Source organism: Gekko japonicus, unplaced genomic scaffold (genome assembly GCF_001447785.1).
Source record: "Gekko japonicus isolate JY-2015 unplaced genomic scaffold, Gekko_japonicus_V1.1 scaffold53, whole genome shotgun sequence".
NCBI lineage: Eukaryota > Metazoa > Chordata > Lepidosauria > Squamata > Gekkonidae > Gekko > Gekko japonicus.
This window is the reverse complement of record NW_015162474.1, coordinates 1-19015: the sequence shown is the minus strand read 5'-3', so window position 1 is coordinate 19015 and position 19015 is coordinate 1. Positions and strand designations below refer to the sequence as shown.

Below are 19015 nucleotides of genomic sequence, written 5' to 3'. Positions count from 1 at the left end.
CATCTGGAAATGAGGGTTAATCTCAGCACTGTTTGCTGAAATGGTAATCTGTAGGAAGGGAGGTCCTGTGGAAAATTCTCTCTCAGCTGTGTCCAAGATCTGACCTCAGTTCTATAGTCCCTCCATGTCACATTGCCTTTTATGAAAACTTGGGAGAGGAAAGCACCTTCTGATAACACTAGAGGGGCACTTCTAAAATCTAACAATCAAGAAGACTGTGATGTAGCTATTCTAAACACTAAGGTCTAGTTAGCATTGACCTAGAATTTAAATAAACACTTGGCACCCATGTGCAAGTATGCCTAGGCTTATCGCACATTTGTTGGAGCAGGGCCTGATTTAAATGTAGAATGTATGAGTTAGATGTACTAGATAGATAGAAATATGATGCTAAAGAAGCTAAGCCACTTGCCCATGCAACTCTGCATGTGCCTACTGGCATTTATTTTCAACTGGGCTGCTGCTACCTATGTGAAGCAGCTATGTGTGCTTAGTTTACATGAGAAAAAAGGGGTTTGTGGAACTGCAACCCAATCAAAAGCGGGAGCCCCCCCCAAAAAAAAGGGTGAGGAAAAGGGGTATAAGCAAACCTGTGTTTCAAAAAGCAATATGTGTGTGTTACAGGATTGCCCCAACCTGGTGGAGGCAGGGATCCCCCACTGCTGGGCCCTACCCCCACCACTGATCAGCTGGCTGGCAGAGGGGACTTACCAGGAGAAAGGAGAAGGCTTAGGCCTCTTTGCCAATGCCACACAGTAAGGGACCTCATCACACCAGTGACATCCGGGTGACACTCTGATATTTGGGTAAAAACTCTATGGGAGACGTCAGTTTTACTATAGAGTTTTTGCCCAAATACCAGTGTTGCCCAGACATTGCAGGCATGATGGTGTCACTTTGTAACATACCCAGTTCAGACCACGTGGCCAGCTTGGGCTCCACGCGGTCAAGCGCAAACGTCGAGCTTCACTCAAAAAGACAATGGACTATGCGGATCCTAGCCTGCACCAATCAGGGGAAATATAAACTTGTCTTGTTCCTGATCTAATAAAGTACGCTAAGCTGAAATCACTCTCTGTCTGCGTACTTTTCACTGGCGATGAGGATGGGATCCATCTCCCTTGGAACAGAGACCACGTTCCGGGCATCGCCATGAGTCGCCGCGCTGAAATTGCCACTGCCGCCGGCCTCGTGCGTTCTTCGAAAGTGCCGCTCATCGCACCACTCCCAGCTCCGAGCATCGCACCGCTGACCCCGAGAGCAGCACCGCACCGCTCCTTCTCTACGCCGCTAGTTTCCGCTGTTCGCTTCCACGTGGAATCCGTAAGATGGCTTCTGCATCAGAGAGTCTCCTGGCCTTCGATATCTCCCAACCCTCGCATTGGAAAACATGGCTGGAGACCCTCGAGAGCCACTTCACCATTCACAACGTAGCGGACCCAGGTATGAAAAAGGCATACCTTCTGTGCCACTGCAGAATGGAGGCCCATCTCCTGCTTCAGGACTTAACAGCGCCCAGGCTGACCAAAGACAAGTCTTACAACTCTATGGTCAAGGCGCTGACCGACCACCTGGCTCCCAAACCGACAAAGTTTGTGGAACGCATGGACTTTTTTGCGAAAGTCCAGGGCCCCGACGAGACTGCCTCAGATTTCCTGGCAGCTCTGCATTGGGGCGCCACCAGGTGTTCCTTCTCCAACCTAGCTGAAGCTCTCCTCAACCAGTTCCTCATGGGACTAAGGGAGCCTAAGCTCCGGAGGAGGCTCGTAAGCCAGGACAACCTGGACCTAGATAAAGCGATCCCATTTCCTTGGACTTGGACCCTGCTGTCCGCCCTATCCGCATTAAGGCCAGGCTACCGCTGATTGCGATGAAGCCTAAGATTGAGGCTGAGCTAGATCGCCTGGTGGAACAAGGGGTTCTGGAACCAGTTGCGTCTGCACAGTGGGAGACCCCCATAGTCACCCCGGTTAAGCCATACGGGGACGTGCGCATTTGTGCGGATTACAAATGCACACTTAACAAGGCTCTGCAGGCACACGCTTATCTGGTGCCGGTGGTGAGCCACGTGTTGGCAGTTTTGCGGGGGCTCGGGTCTTTGGCAAGTTAGACTTGGTCCAGGTGTATCAGCAGCTTCCGGTTGATGCCGCCATGGCTGAAGCTCAAACGATCACTACACACAGGGGGGCGTTCAAGGTTCACCACCTTCAGTTCGGGGTCTCGGTCGCGCCAGGAATTTTTCAATCTTTTATGGATTCCCTCCTGAAAGGTATCCCCGGGGTTCAGCCATTTTTAGATGACGTGCTGATCGCCGCCCCAGATGACTCATCCTTTGCTGACCGTCTGCGGGCCGTACTACAACGCTTCGACGTGGCAGGACTCAAGGTCAAGCGGGAAAAGTGTCTCCTGGGGGTGACTCGTGTCGAGTTCCTGGGGTTTGCGGTCGATGCCTCCGGCATCCACCCCACCATGGACAAGGTGACCGCCATCACGCAAGCGCCGCCTCCGGCGTCCAAATCTGAACTGCAGGCTTTTCTGGGGCTTCTGAACTTCTACCATTCCCTTTTGCCCCTCAAAGCTGCCGTTGCGGAACTGCTCCATCGCCTCCTAGACAAGTCTGCACCTTGGGTCTAGGTTCCGCCACAAGCTGCTGCGTTCCAGGCGGTCAAAGACCTGCTCGTTTCTAATGTGGTCCTGGTGCATTTCAATGAGGCACTCCCAGTGGTACTGGCTTGTGACGCTTCCCCTTACAGGGTCAGAGCGGTCCTGGGCCACCAGCTGCCGGACAGCCACGAGGTCCCGGTTGCCTATTATTCCAGGACTCTATCTGCGGCTGAGCGCAATTAAGTGCAGATAGATAAGGAGGCGCTGGCTATCGTGGCAGGGGTGAAAAAATTTCACCACTATCTGTATGGGCGCCCCTTCATGGTCCTCACGGACAACAAGCCACTGCTGGGCCTCCTGGCCCCCGACCGCAAGACCCCTCAGATGATTTTTTCCCGGGTGCTCCGCTGGACTATGTTCCTGGCGGGGTACTCCTACTCTCTCATCCATCACCCAGGCAAGGCAATGGGCCATGCGGACGCCATGAGCTACCTACCGCTGCCAGTCTGTGATCTGGATCCTGCTTCCGCCCACCAGATCGCTTTCCTGGAGTCCCTCCCGGATCAGCCGGTCCATGTCACAGAGGTGGCTCGCTGCACCTCCAGGGACAAGGTACTTTGCCGGGTCTTGGACTGGGTGGTGAGGGGGTGGCCCGCGGCCAAAGGAGACCCTGACTTTACGCCCTTTGCTTCTCGGAAGGACGAGCTGTCCATCCACAAGGGTTGTGTCATGTAGGGAAGTAGAGTGGTCATTCCTAAGCCCTTACCGAAACGGGTCCTCGCCGTTCTTTACGAAGCGCATCCCGGGGTGGTGCGCATGAAAGCCTTGGCCCGGAGTTACGTCTGGTGGTCGGGGATGGACCGGGACATAGAGGACGTAATGAAGAAGTGCCAACCGTGCCAAGTGTCCCGGCCCAAGCCACCCCGCGCCCCAGAACAGGCCTGGGAATCTTCCCACCGCCCCTGGTCCTGGTTACACTTGGACTTTGCGGGACCGTTCCAGGGGCAACTTTTCTTTATACTGGTGGATTCCTTCGGCAAGTGGCTGGAGGTAGTTCCCATGCCTTCAACCTCCTCAAAGGTGGCCATCCGGGCGATGTGGCGGATATTCAGCACCCAGGGAATCACGGACACGTTAGTCACGGATAACGGGACGGCGTTCACGTCCACTGAATTCCAGGACTTCACAAGGTACTACGGTATCCACCACGTCCGGTCTGCCCCGTTCTACCCCGCAACCGACGGCCAGGCAGAGTGCATGGTCAGGACCACGAAGGATGCTCTTTGCCACTTGGACTCCTCAGACTGGGACTATAAACTGGCTGCTTTCCTTTTCGGCCCGCGAACTACGCCCCACACCACTACGGGGCGCAGTCCGGCAGAGCTACTTCTCGGCCGCCGCCTGACAACCTGGCTGGATCACCTGCATCCCGACCAGGCCTCTGCAGAGGTACCAGCCACGGAGACACACGCGGCAGCCAGGGGATTCTTCCCGAAGGATCCCGTGTACGCAAGGAACTACGCCCGGGGACCAGCCTGGATTCAGGCACGAGTAGTACGAGTCAAGGGTCCAGGATCGTACGAGGTCTCTTGTGAAGACGGGCAGATTCTACACCGGCACATTGACCAGTTACGCTGCCGGACGATGCCTTTGGATCCCGAGGACTTGGACGTGGCGGAGGCCCCAGATACCTCAGCCCTGACACAACCGCCGGCAGCAGAACACCTGCCTCTACTCTTGGTCGCACCCAAGGCACCTCTTCTGGCAGCACAGGGAACGCCGGCACCAGCCTCCCCCCAGCGCCTCTCCCAGTCAGCTCACCTCCGAGGGCTTCGGGTGGAGACAGCAGCAGTTCCCGAACTTTGCCGCTCTACCCGCACCAGGAAGTTGCCAGCCCATCTGAAGGACTTTGTCTGTGGGTGTATTGCGGACCAAGGGGGGAAGGGTGTACTATACCCAGTTCAGACCGCGTGGCCAGCTTGGGCTCCATGCGGTCAAGCGCAAATGTCGAGCTTCGCTCAAAAAGACAATGGACTATGCGGATCCTAGCCCGCACCAACCAGGGGGCTAGGTTCCCGGCCGAGAGCCTATGGAACTCTTGGCCATTGTAAATAACCTATTGGGAAGTGTGTGTGTGTGTGTGTATGAGTGGCGGTTTCACAGGGAATATATGCTGGCCTGCGAGCTGGCTAAACTTGTCTTGTTCCTGATCTAATAAAGTACGCTAAGCTGAAATCACTCTCCATCTGCGTACTTTTCACACTTCCTGTGCAACACCAGCAATGCGGCCTCGGCCTTTCTCTTTCTCTTCATAAATCCCCCCATCCCCCATGGGTTGCCAGGAGGGACTTGACAACCCTTGTGTATTATGTGCCATCAAGCTGCTTCTGATTTATGGGGACCCTGTGGCTCAAGTGGTTAAGACGCTGAACTGCAGGCTGTGGAAGGTCAGTAGTTCAGCAGTTTGAGACCCGGGTGCCGCATGATGGAGTGAGCTCCCGTCTCTAGTTCCAGCTCCTGCCAACCTAGCAGTTCGAAAGCAAGAAATTGCAAGTAGATAAATAGGTACCACTTCGGTGGGAAGGTAACAGCGTTCCGTGCGCCTTGGTGTTTAGTCATGCCGGCCACATGACCACGGAAACATCTTCGGACAGCGCTGGCTCTTCGGCTTTGAAACGGAGATGAGCACCGCAACCCTAGAGTCGGATTCGACTGGCTTTCGAGCAAGGGAACCGTTACCGTTACGATGAATTAATGACCTCCAAAACAATCTATTGTTAACAGCCTTCCTCAAGTATTGCAAACTAAGGACCATGGGTTAATTTATTGAGTCAATCCATCTCTTGTTTTATTAAGACCAACCAAAATAATCATGGTGTGGCTGGTATCAGATTGTACCACAGGTAGGCTGGGAATGAGAAACATACAGAAATCATCCAACTGAAAACCCAACCACCATCCCTATATTTTCAATTGGATGACTTCAGGTTTTTTTTCTATTTGTTCCTAGCATGCCAGGGTGCAACCTGATACCAGCCACACCCCTACCCTTTGAAGGTAACAAGCATCCCTACGCAGAACACACACGAAGAGGACTTTTTTCTCCCCTTCTGTTGTTTTAATGTCCAGCCTGATGAAAACCCTGGAGAGCTCAAAAGTTTGCACATTGTTTTGTGTTACTGAATTTTGGTTGGTCTTAATAAAATTAAATGTATTACTGGGGGGGGGGGTGGAATTGTGAACCAACGTGGGTACCTTTTGTTCTTTCACTGAGCCATGGACTACAATTTCAAGTACACTTTCCTCCTCAGTCCTCACCATCGGTCCTCATTAATTTCTGCGAACAAGACTAAGATTATTTATGGGGTGTGTGTGTTAAAGCTGCAATCCTATTGGAGTCGGGCTGAAACATGAATGAGGATCGGGATCAGAAAAAGCGAGGGCGACGAACAGTTTCGTTTTGCTTTAAGGAGGGAGAAGCAGTCTGTTGGGAGAGAAACATGATCTCAGGTGTTGCTGGGAGTGGAAGGGACAGCTGAAGAGCGTTAGGCGAGACTCGGTTCTGACTGTGGAGAGAGGCTGTCAGTTGACGGAAGAAAGGAAGAGTGAAAGGGGAACAAACTTTTTTTGAGGAAGAGATTTAAAAGGAAGTAAAAAAGAACTAAATTTGTGCCCAATCCCAACCATCAATTATAGCGCATGCGCGCCGGAAGACGAATCGCGGGAGTCGGGCATCCATTTCGCCTTTCCGAAGCGAAGCGCCGCCGGGTGTTTTGAGGTGGAGGGGATGGGCCTTTCTTGCGGGGGTGTGGGACGGGGCGCTTGTACAGCGCGACGGAGGAAGATGCCGCGATTCGTGTGTACTCAGCGCAGGCAGCAGAAGCCAGGCTCCACGGCCCTACCAGCGTTAAGGTGCGTCAAGCTGTGGAGGAAACTTACCTTTTATGGAGGGGGGGGGCTGCTGTGATATGCCACCTGCAGCCTTTCTTACAGAGCTAAAACAGTGTTCAGTGTGCTTGGGCTCTCCGCTTCACGTCCCGCTCAGTCTTTCCCAAGATAGCTGGCCCACTTTTCGCTGGCTAGAGATGGGGGAGACCTTGCATATTCATACTAGCTTAAAATAGTTTTGCGTCTGTGTTTCCCATCACTTTGGGAGCTGAACTTGGAGGACTATCTCTAGCAAAGGATTTGTGACACAGACTGTACAAAACTACATTTCCCAGAAACCATTGAGGGAGGTCCTGTTGAAGTGGTTTAGATATGAGTTTAAAAGTTCAATGTGGATTACCCTGGAACTTGACTTTTAGTCTCTGCATTGTATTTCCAGTGTGATTTATCAGTGGGTTTTCTGACAGTGTATAGCAGACTGTACTGGAAGCTGGTGGTGTCAATTGATCCCAGATGGTGATTGTTGTTGGGACACTTCCTCTAGGTTTACCAGAAGAGAATCTTTCTATAAAGTATGACATTTTCCTTATGATGTCTGTCTAGATTTTCAAGGCATATTGACTTTTCAACTTTGAATTGAAGCCTGAAACAAGTGTCTTAGCTTGCAAGATGAGGGGTTTTTTTGTTGCTGTCAAGTCACAGCCAACTTATGGAGACCCTATAGGGTTTTGAAGACAGGAGATGTTCAGAGGTGGTTGCAATTGCTTGTCTCTCCATAGCAACCCTAGACTTCTGTGCTGACTTTTTGTTCAAGTGCTAACCAGGGCTGACTCTCCTTAATTTCTGAAATCTGACAAAGTCAGAGATGAGATGAGATCCTGAAGATGAAATAAAATGCAACAGTAATAATGGAGCACTGATATTTTCTGGATTGATTAGTTTTGTGATTCGGAAGAGTGGGTTCGTTATTAGGTTGTGAGAGGATAAATTGTTAGGCTGTGAACCTAAACCATTAAGTTCTTGCAGGTTGGAGATGAAATCATCAGGAGAATCAGAGACTAATGTAACCATTATGGGCCTACTCTACTGGACCAATATTTTGCCAGTGGGTGATTTGTGTTTCATATATAGTATGTATGGTTCATGCATCATCTTGATATTAAATTTTGTCAACAATAGGTGCCATATGCAGAGCTTCTTCCAGCTGCCATTAAGATGGCTGTGGGAAATATGATATAAAATATTCTTAGACCTTAGACTACATTATTAATTTCTCGCATGGGTAATATCTTGGGATAGAATCAAATGCCACTTTGACATTGATAAATGGAATACATAGTTGCTTAGGTAGCCATTCAAGTATTCAAGTTTAAACTTATAACATCTAACTTAACTCCAGTAATGGGGTTATCCAGTTTTCCACAACAGTGAGGAGATTCCTCATAGGACACATTATCAAGCTGCTTCTCTTGGTTCTGTTTTTAAAATGTTCACTGATTTCTGACTGTTTGGCAGCTACCTTGTCTCCACAATATTTGATGTATGCTTTATTAATAAATAATTAACTGAAAGCCTTTTTTTGCTTGTTGCACACAGATAATACATCTTGGATTTTCCATGCCATTGTATTCGTGGGATGATTTCTACAAACAATATGTCAAAATGATAACAAATATTATCATCTTAAGTGTACTTATTTGTATTTCTTTATCTTTTTGGATTGTGTCCATGACTGCAAGCACCTATTATGGTAAGGCTTAAATACTTACTTTTTCATTGAATGTTACAAGTTGGTGTGTTTGTACACAAGTATTTTACTAATTCTGCCTGTGCATGTTTACTCAGAAGTAAGTTCCATGGGAGTCAGTGGAGTTACTTCCAGGTAAGTGTGTCATGAAGGCAGGATGATGGATGGAAGATGCGAAAGTACGGCCTGGAGCCGCCTCACAGTGGTTGCACTGAGCCCCGCGGTTGCCTAAGCATTCAAGGCCTCAAAGCTGCAAGCTGGTAGCATGGGGGGGAGGGGCGAAAGCATGGCCGGGGGCCACCACGCCGCAGTCGTGCCTGCAGCTGCCGGGGGACTGTAGACAAAAAGAGGGGGTTGTGGGGGGGGGGCGGGGAGGCGGGGGAGAGAGAAACAGAGAAGCGATCATCTTCTTGTGCCCACGCCTCAATGCGACCCTGAGTGCAACTTCCTAACAATAATACCACACGACCTAGGATAACCCTTCCAGGAAAATTTTGTCCACTCATCCATGTTGAGGGTATTTCTTTCAATCCCATTTTCACGGGGATTTAAATTCAAAAATCTAAGCAACCAATCTCCAACTAGTTGTGTTCTAATGTCACCACACATGTGCAAATTTGGTGTACTTCCTCAACAGCTGTTTCCAGTGGGTGGATATGTCACAACGCACCCACATATCCTGGGTGGGTGCGTTACTACGCAACCCCACCTCCATTAAAAAAAAACCCCGAGGGGAAACAGAGAGGAGGGACCACTAGATCCGGGGCAAGGCGACATGGGGAATTGAACACCCGGGACAAAGCCGGGTCAGATTTCTGTAATGCAGAAATGCTGGCGTAGAATCGGGCCAATTAGACCTGGGGTTAAAGGGAAGTAAAGCATTGGTGCAGAATTGGCCCTAGACATTCAAAGACAGATCTTCTTAGTTCTCAGTTATGCCTTAAACTGACTGTGAGCCGCACTGAGCCTGTATTGCGGGGAGGGCAGGGTATAAATGTGATTAATAAATAAATAACTAAAAGATGCTGAGCAGTTTAACAAAGCATTTTTCCCCCCAAAATAGTGGTTTCAACTGTGCCTTGGTTGTCAATCATTAATTGTTAATTTCTGTTGTCAGCTTACTTTTTTATAAGCAAGAATAAGAAAGCAAGATTTGTGAGGGAGGGAAATCCATCCACCCACACCTTCAATTTCTCTTCCCTTGTATTGTTACTTTCTCTTACATCCCCTTGTGGGCCACCATTCCCCACCCTTTCTATTTTCTCCATCCCCAACTCTCTTGCTGGACAGAGCCCCAGTTGTGGGGTGGGAGGAAAGTGCTGAAACAGAAGGGGCATCCTGCACACATTCTGCTCCAAGGTTTTTACTGTCACCTGCCCAGTGATGGGGGAGCCATCAGATAAAGAAGGCCTTTCCATAGATGATCAACAATTTAACTGGTTAAGGTTTTAAGAAATGCGATCTTGTGCTCTTGGACTTATTCGATAGACGGCTTTGGATGTATGTTTTCTGTTGTTTGGTATTAGACCTCTCTGTATGGGCTTGGTAATTTCTTTTTTTAGTTTTTATAAATAAAGGAAAAAATGGGGGAGCCATCAGCAGGCAGGCAGTGGCCACAGCCTTGGAGTAGAAAGCATGCAGAGTGCTTTTTTTGCTTTACCACCTCCTCCTTCTCGCCATCTAGCCATCTGGGTGTGGATAATGCCAAGCACTGTAACGGCTGCCACCTTCTCTCTCCCCCCACCCTTGTGCCACTGTCACTGCCTCTTTATCCCAGCTCTTGCCCTGTTGCCATCTCCTGGTCATCATCATTCTTCTGCTTTATCCCCTCAGGGTTTTTTTTAAATGTCTATGTTGTAATGCAGAGTTTTTTTAGATCTTGACCCACATTTTGTCTGAGTTCTGGTTTCAGGGTTTAAAAGAACTTTTGAGATTTTTATGCAACCCTAGAAGATTTTCAGGATTTATCAAAAAACAAAACAAAAAATCCTTTGTATCTGAACATGATACCACTTTGTGGATTCTTTGATCCTTATTCTGGGGTCATTGTTCAGAATTAGTTATATGACTGAATTGGTAAGTACCATGTTTGTAAAGAATCCAGGAGTTAAACCAGAAGAAAACTTGATCCATTTTTGTAAATAAAGAATTCAAAATGTTCCTATTTAGTATGCAGTAAAAGGTCTTATCAGTTATGACCCATGGCCCTTTGAGGATTCTTGAAACTATTTTGTAAGTTATAGGATGAAATCTTGTGTTTCTGGTTTTCTAAATGTTGTTTATAACAACCTGTCTAGGTACTTTACGCCCTATTTCTCCATGTCGCTGGCTGTTTTCAATTCTAATTCCACTAATGATTGCTTCACGAGGATTTAAGAAGAAAAGTCTAGATCATGGTGGAGCAATAGGAGGTCAGTTGTTGTGGCTTGAGTTTGGTTTTTGTATGTACTTCTCTTTAATTTTCTCTTTAATTTTTTTTCATCCCTCCATGGAACACTTGTGTAAATAAGGTGTTTATCAAATCATCTCATTGTGTAAATAAGGTGTTTATCAAATCATCTCATCTCTGCCACATTGTGAAGTTATTTCACTGGAAGCCTTTGTACTACTCAGGGACCTTTGCTGTAGTACTCTGGACTACAAGTCCTTGGTTCTGCTTTCCAAAATGTTATTTAACTACTTTCCCAACTATGTTTGTTGAAGATTTGAGATGTAGGGAGCATAGGATGGTTTATTGAAAAAAAGGGCTTACATTTTCAGAGAAGGTACAAATATTCAAGGAAATCTTTAAAGATAGTTTGTGCTTAAGCACTGTGCCTGCGTAAGGTCATAGGCAAGCAGAAAAGAGGGCCAGCATGCTTGCTCCCATTCTATGTGTATTGGCTTATTTGTACGTATTATGTGTGCTGGGCTAGTGAAGCTCTTATGGTAATAGTCAGAAAATGGGTCACATTTGTGGGTGAGGATAATGAGCTGGATCCCTTGGAGGGTATCTGTGGACAGAAGGGATTTCTATCTGTGGTATGTGATTTTGGGATCTCCCCCCCCCCCCGTGCTGTTCCCAAAGGGCCCCTGAAATGTTGCTTCTGGAGGACAAGTAAACCCCAGAAATAGTGCGAGGGGGGAATTTGGTGAAAATAACTCCCCCCTTTTGTCCATAGAAATCATCCATGTGATTCTTCTTGAATTGTGAAAACATAAACCTGAACATGTATGTGTAGTGAGTGTGAGAACACAGAAATGGTATTAAGAGAGTATATGGTTGCAGAGTTAATTTAGGCTTGAAAACTCACTCCAGTGTATTGAGCTCTTCCATGTTGTAGCTGTATAGTAGGCCCTCAAAGTAGTTGCTCTGCAGTTTGGGCTCTGAACGTCTCTTGCCCTGAAAACCCCATGGGGTCACCATAAGTTAATTGTGACTTGATGGCAAGTCAAAATGCTTTGTACAAGTTATCTTGTAAAACAACCCTGGAGGATAGTCCCCATATTGTGGATGGGGAGCTAAGGCTGAATTGCTGAAAGCCACGTAATGAGTTCATGGCAGAGGCAAGAATTGAACCTCAGAGCTCATTCTTGCCACTGTATTATTTCTTTTCTGAAATGATGTAACACAAGCATAGGTCTGTATGCCTTTGGTTTGGTGAATTGAGAGGGAGATTTTATCAATCATTCGAACAGTAAGTTCTGTGGCACACAGGTGCGTGGACATAGGAGAGAGATGAGAAATAAGAGCAGAAATGAACAGCCAAAAAAGAGGGTATCAACAGAAGCTGGAATCAGTCCAGTCCAAAAGAATGTAAAGTCAGGGTGTAAACTGCTGTATTTGGAAGCATTATTTCTGCCATCTAACAAAATACAAAATATCCATATGCATTTTCATCAGTTTCCATAGATGAGGGTGGCTTCATTTCTCCGGTCATGTTTTCCTACTGGAAGAAAACTAAAGTGAATACATTTTCTTAATCCTCCTTTTGAATGCTTTAATCTATGTAGTCTTTAGACATAACATCATTGATAAATGCATCATCTTCATCTAGGTTGATCTTTAACATATTAAAACTATTTTTTGAGTCAAGAAGTAACTTTGCAATGAAGGTAATAACTCTTACCACTTTTTCCTCCTCAGGTTTATTAGTTGGATTTATTCTTACTGTTGCAAATTACAGCTTTTTCACTGCCTTGCTCATGTTTTTCATTACATCGTCCAAACTTACGAAGTGGAAAGGCGAAGTAAAAAAGAAAATAGATTCGGAATACAAAGAAGGTGAGGGTTTGGGATTGGGATTTTTGTTTGTCTGTTTTCCTACCTTAAGTATATTTCAGAAGTTAGTTTTAAGTCAACTGGTAGCATTAATTACCCGACCTGGACAACCTAGGCTAGCCTGATTTCGTCAGATCTCCGAAGCTAAACAGGGTTGGCCTTGGCTAGTATTTGGATGGAAGACCTCCAGGGAAGTCCAGGGTTGTGACGCAGAGGCAGGCAATGGCAAGCCACCTCTGAACGTCTCTTGCCTTGAAAACCCCATGGGGTCACCATAACTTAACTGTGACTTGAGGGCAAGAAAAAAAAATCCTTTCATTTTGACTTTTCATTAACTGGGAGGAAATATGCACAGAATGAATATGTGAGGCAAAGCACCCTAATTTCCCTCAAGGGTTAATGTGATTATTAGCAGGCCTCTTCTGGCTCACAGCTGTTCATGGTTTGGGCCTTCATGCAGATACCATCCTTATCTCTTTCAAGGCTGGATTCAGGAATGTGGTAATTGTTTAATTGTGAGAACCTGTGCTCAGTTGTGTGACCGGATGGGAGGGGGGAATTAGGAGCTGACGTTAACATCTTCACACACATACACACATACATAGACCTTTATTGGCATAACAAACATCTTCTAGAAAGTCCCATCAAGGAAAAATACTGATTGGATCCAAGAGACCACCCAGTGCCAGAGGGCAAAATACTATAACAAGGCTGTAGGCCAGAGGAAAACCATGCTAACTTTATGCTCGTGCCATGCTAGTATGCTTTGATATGTTATCTTACATTATGATGGACTGCTACGTATAGAACGCTTTAGGCTATAGCTTGGATTCTTATGCTGCAAGAAGGTGTGCCATCTAATAACAGGTACTAAATGTATTAGGAAAGTTAGCTTTTTCCCCCTCTGTTGCTAAACTAAAGTACAATTTGCAATAATAGCACCAAAGAAGTTAGTAATAGTGATTGTGCTCCTTGCTTCCAGTTAAGGAAAGCCATGGTAGAGTAGACCTCAGTGTTTTAAGCAGTGAGTTCTTCCATTCTAGCTTTTATTCCTTTTGTGTCTTCAGTGATGTATTATCTTTTGATTTGCTGATGTCTACATAGGTGGGCAGAGAAACTGGGTGCAGGTTTTCTGCAATGGTGGTGTACCTACGGAACTGGCTCTACTGTACATGATTGAAAATGGACCAGGTGAAATCCCAATCGACTTTTCCAAACAGTATACAGCATCCTGGATGTGCCTGTCGCTACTGGGTGCTTTGGCCTCCTGTGCTGGGGACACATGGGCTTCAGAGATTGGTACTGTTATGAGTCATGAACCCCGGTTAATAACAACCTGGGAAAAAGTTCCAGTAGGTAAAGTCTGAATTTCTCTTTTTATTTCCAGAAATCATCCCTATTTGAATGGGCAGTGGGCAGCAGGAGAAATTCCTTTTTCTGGTCTGGAATGTGTTGAAGTACATTCTGGTTTAGCCTTGAATTTGGCCTTGAAAGGGTGCTTTCTATTACCTTGGTTATAACTTGGCCCATTAGTACTAGATTCCATTCTCAGTGTGGTACTGCAGTGTAATTGGCAAAAAAGGTGGAAAGCATTATGGCAGCTTCTGGGTCTTCCTGTCTAATCTGTAGCTAGCTTTACACAGATCACTTTAGATATATACACTGACTTTGTTAGAACCAACTAGACAATGATATTCTGAAATATCTTTCAGGACAGGAAAATATTTATTATAAAGAATGTACTTCTATGTATCTGGCATTCTTTTATATTTGCATATACTGACCACATTCAGACACCACAGTAAACCTGTGTTTAGCTGTAACTGACATGTCTACAGCCTGTTCTTATGCACACATGCTTCCTTCTACCCCACCTCTCACACAGGATGACCAGAGTCTTCCTAGTTTGGGAAACCTTCAGTCTAACTCCAGTTTGCAGTGACATCAGAATGCAGGCATCTGGGCAAGTTGGAGTTTGCTTCCACCCTGCAAATCAGGATTAAAAACCGGCCTTTTAGCCCATGAGCGCAAGTGGTGCTTGTGCCAACCACAGACAGACTTGTGTCATGACATCTGCTGCTATATATTCCAGAGTGAATTGCTACATCCTTTGAGACGCTGAATTCTGTCTCACAGCCGAGTCACCAATATAATTACAGCCTTCGACTTTATCTTAATCTTTCCTTATCATCTTGATGCCAACATTTTAATAGATATGTTCTGAATTCTTATAGGTTATATCATGGCAGTTTAATAACTGTTCTAAGACTGGGAATGTGTCATTGACTAACTTTGGGCACTCCCTTCTCTCATGCAAATTTCCTTTGTCCCTTCCTTGGTCAGTATTAACCCTAGTAGAGTGGTTCACCAAGCCAACACTAACTCTTAACAAGGCTTTGCTAGCCATGGCTAATGTTGACATGGAAGCAGAGTTTGCCAGCAGGTTTCTCTAGAGACATTGCACATAAACACTCAAGAATCATTCTGTTTTGAACTTGGTGCCAAAAGCTCACACAGGGTTCTTAGCCATTGCCTTCGAATTCGACAAACATGGGTAAAATTGGCTATATATTCCTTCTTCTAAGTCACCATCTTATCTTTTACCCGAATAAATACCAACAATTTCATAATGAAGAAGACGTTGCATTATGTCAAAACATTTTATTTTAGTCCCACAGTAAAACAACAAGCAGTGTATCATCAAATTAATTTTGAATTACTAATCTGTACTAATGTTAGTATATCCAAAATATGGTCTTTCATAATCTCATGTGTGGTGACTTGAATAATCTTTGTCTTGTCTGAGAAGTAGATATTAAAAGTGTGCTCCAGCCAGAGGCATAAAGAAGGGTTTGGAAAGCCCTCTGCCTCAATTAGAGAAAGTTTTTATACAAGTAGTATCTCTGCCATATGTATAACATCCCTTCCTTGCTATACTAGAGGGGATATAAAGTTTCTGTGTCATACTTTTAACATGCTCTGGGTATGTAAGGCAGTAAAAATCTTTTGGGAGAATGCTTTCTGCAAAATCAACAAGATTGCAAAAGCAGCTTGAACCCAAATTAGCACCACAGATGAACACAAAATTTTAATGTGTAGATCTCTAAATAAACTGCTAGGGTTATTATCACCCAATATTGGACGTTCCAGGCCCAACTCAAAATAAGCATATGGTGTGACTGCATCTGGAGGGTAGCACTGCTTGATAAATTGATTCACTAGATGAGGACAATACAAAATCTAGATGCCTTTATATAATTTTGTAATAATTTATCTTATATACCAAAGCAGATCCAAGCCTAGTCATCCTCCATGTACTAAGGGTCCCTGGGGAGAAATTTTAGTGATACAGCAGTTGTATCCTAATGTGTACTTAAAAAAAAAATCAAAATAGTATATTGCAATGCTGAATACTCCTATATTGTATAAGAAATAGGGAATGGTTTGTCTATTAGCCTGAAGTGTTTGTTGTGTGCTCTTTTAAAAAGGCAATTTAACAAGGTTTCTAGTATTCTATTGCTAAAGACTAGGGGTATGCAAAAAAAAGAAAATCGGGTATATTGAACCAATTTTTTTTTGTTATTTTCCGATATTCCCAGATTCCAATACCAGCATAGTCTTCAGATTCAGGATATTTCAGATTTTTTTTGGTTCCATTATACCCTATGGGGACCATTATAGTCAATGGTCACCATAGGATATAAAGGGGAAACTATCTGGGGGGGTGTCTGTTTTTAATTAATTAATTAATCAATTTATTAATTATTATTTTATTTTTTTCTATTTATAGGCTGCCCTCCCCGCAAGCGGGCTTTTTGAGGTAGGGGCACCAAATTTTCAGCATAGCTACAGGTGCCTCTCCTCAAAACTCCCCAAGTTTCAAAAAGATTGGTCCAATTTTATGGGCCCCCAAAGAAGGTGCCCCCATCCTCCATTGGTTTCAGTAGGGAGGGAGGCATTTAAAGATAATGGGGTCCCTTTAAATGCCTTTTGCAAGCTGTGAGTGAATGCAAGTGAACGCCAAAGGTGTTTAAAGGACTTGTAATCCCTTTAAAACACCTTCTTCAAGCCACAAGATTACCCAGAAGGTGTTTAAAGGGACTGCAATCTCTTTAAACACCCTTTAACTTTAGCTATCCAGCGGTCCCAAAAAATCCTGAATATTTTTTGGGATGTTTGGGACTCCACTATTTCAAAAAGCTGAAAAAATACTGAGATCTATATCCAGCTGAAAGAATAGCCAGAAAATACCAATAAGCTATTTTCTGGCTTGGATATATCGAATACACTAAAGCCTAGTATCTCCTGTTGCTTAACTCATTTTGGTTTTTGAGAAGAGTTAATGGTTTGAAGTAAAGCAAGATTTTACCTACCCACAGTGAGTGATAAAAATATGCTTCTGGTTTTCCTTCTGCTCTGTTGAATGCATGTTCTAAAATATTTAAGAGTAATTTCTGGTGTGTTGTTTGTTTAGGTACCAATGGTGGTGTCACTGTAGTGGGCCTAATCTCAAGCCTGCTTGGGGGCACATCAGTAGGAGTGGCTTACTTCATTTCTCAGTTGATCTTTGTGAATGATCTGGATATATCTGCTCCACAATGGCCAATTATTGTGTTTGGTGGAATAGCTGGCTTACTGGGATCAGTGATTGATTCTTACTTGGGAGCAACCATGCAGTACAGTGGTAAGTTTTTACTGTTAAAGTAGTGTAACCTAGTTTGTCAAAGGTCATAAACCAGTTATTTTAATGTCTAGTGTCTGTTGATAAAGGTTGAATTCAGGTAATTGAGTAGTACTGAAAGTTGCAAATCTGGTATGTAAGCATTGGAATTTCCCCCCATACTAATTGTGTCCTTCAGATAATAAGAATTGTGTTTTGTAACCTCTTTGTTGCATTGACCAACAGAAAGGAAATCATAAGCAATCAAGCTGGGTGCGTAGGATGAACGTGCTGTTTCTGCTTATCTCTTTAATAATAGTGTTTTGCAGCTCTCCCATTGGCTGTGCAATGTGCTCCCTCAGCCATTGGCTCGTCAGCCGCCACTCAAGAGTACTTGCATGCCATTGGCCGAGTGCTGGGTCTGCTCCTCTTCTCTGCCCACTCCCCCTTCAGCCACTGTGCCCTGTCAGAATTACTGGCAAACGGCTTTCTCTCTTGACAAACACACTTCTCGTGCTTGCCTCCTGTGTGGGACTAACTTTTCCCTCAGTGGTTGTTGGTAGGTGTAACAAAATGGCAGTTACCTGTGTTTGTAAGATGGCTGCCGTCTGTGCTTGTTTGTTTAAAATGTTCCCCCATAAGGTTTAATTGAGCTGTAGTTCCAGAGAGGGGCCTGCAGGGGTATCGCTCATTGGGTTGAATGGGGCTTCCTCATCTCTGGCCTACAGTTCCCAGCTGCCCCAAGGCCAAAAAGTGTGGGAAAAGAGGGACTGTCCCAAGGGGCAGGGCAGCATCAATATAGACTCCAGCCCATCCAGGGAGGAGGCAGTCTTTGTCCTACAGGAGGTTAGGAAATGCTCCTGCTGCCTTTGCTGACTAGGCTGTCCAGGCCACAAGCCACAGACGTGGGGGAACCCTGGGAGGCAGCAGAAATTCAGCCACTCCACAGTCAGCTGGACTGGGGAATGAATGGAAGTTTCCCTGCTCTCTTGGGCAAGAGAGAGAGGCTGAAACAGAGCCAGAGGCCGGTCCAAGGAGAGATCCTATCCTGAGCCCACAACCTCCAGAGGTAGAGAGTATTGTGTGTAGGGAAAGAGGATTGCGTTTAACCCCTGTTGATTTATGTCCTGTTGGTTCATAGTGTGTGCTTACTTCTACAGTTCTGCCTTATTCATTTAGTGTGTGTGTGCTCCATAATTGTGTAAATACTTAAATAAATTTCTTTTATTTGGGCTACTAATCTGTGTTGTGCTCTGACCACATAGTCTCCCCCGCTCTGCACAACACCAAAGGGAGGGGGTAGCCCAAGGAAGCAAGGAAAAGCCAGACCTTTGGGTTGCCAACTTTCCAGGGATCCCCAAAAGATTGGGGATGCCACTTCAAATAGGGAGATTTGGCCAAAGGGGTCTCCTTTCCTTTTAAAAAGGCAGTGACAATTCAGTGAGTGGTGGCAGCGAACTTAAGGAGTGAGATACGCCCATAGGACAAGGGTGGGAGGTGAACAGCTGAGTTGTAAACTGGAGCCCGTTTCGCCACAGTAGGCAACCAAGCTTGGTTCAGACAAAGGAAGGAAACCCTTTGCCCACGCTGGCCAGGCGCGCCGGTGGCCACCCCTGCCTCCACCTCCGCCCCCTCGCTTGCTCCTCCGGGCAGGAGAGGCCAAGAAAGGCGGCGGGGGGGGAGAAAGCGCCACGCCCTGCCCACGCTGGCCAGGCGCGCCGGCATCCGCCCCTGTCTCCACCTCTGCCCCTTCGCTTGCTCCTCCGGGAAGGAGATGCCGAGAAATGCGGTGTGGGGGGGGGAGGAGAGTGCTGCGCCCTGCCCACGCTGGCCAGGCGCGCCAGCGGCCGCCCCT

At 46.0% G+C, this 19015-nt stretch overlaps 1 protein-coding gene across 1 annotated transcript; it reads left to right on the top strand.

The window, feature by feature from the left end:
- Nucleotides 1-6415: 6415 nt before the first annotated feature.
- TMEM19 (transmembrane protein 19) lies at nucleotides 6416-17184 on the top strand (the record flags this gene model as incomplete). Its single annotated transcript, XM_015405689.1, has 6 exons — nucleotides 6416-6516; nucleotides 8089-8242; nucleotides 10537-10650; nucleotides 12366-12503; nucleotides 13605-13856; nucleotides 16975-17184. Coding segments are annotated over exons 2-6 (847 nt in total), but the record flags the coding sequence as incomplete, so codon positions are not given.
- Nucleotides 17185-19015: the final 1831 nt, after the last annotated feature.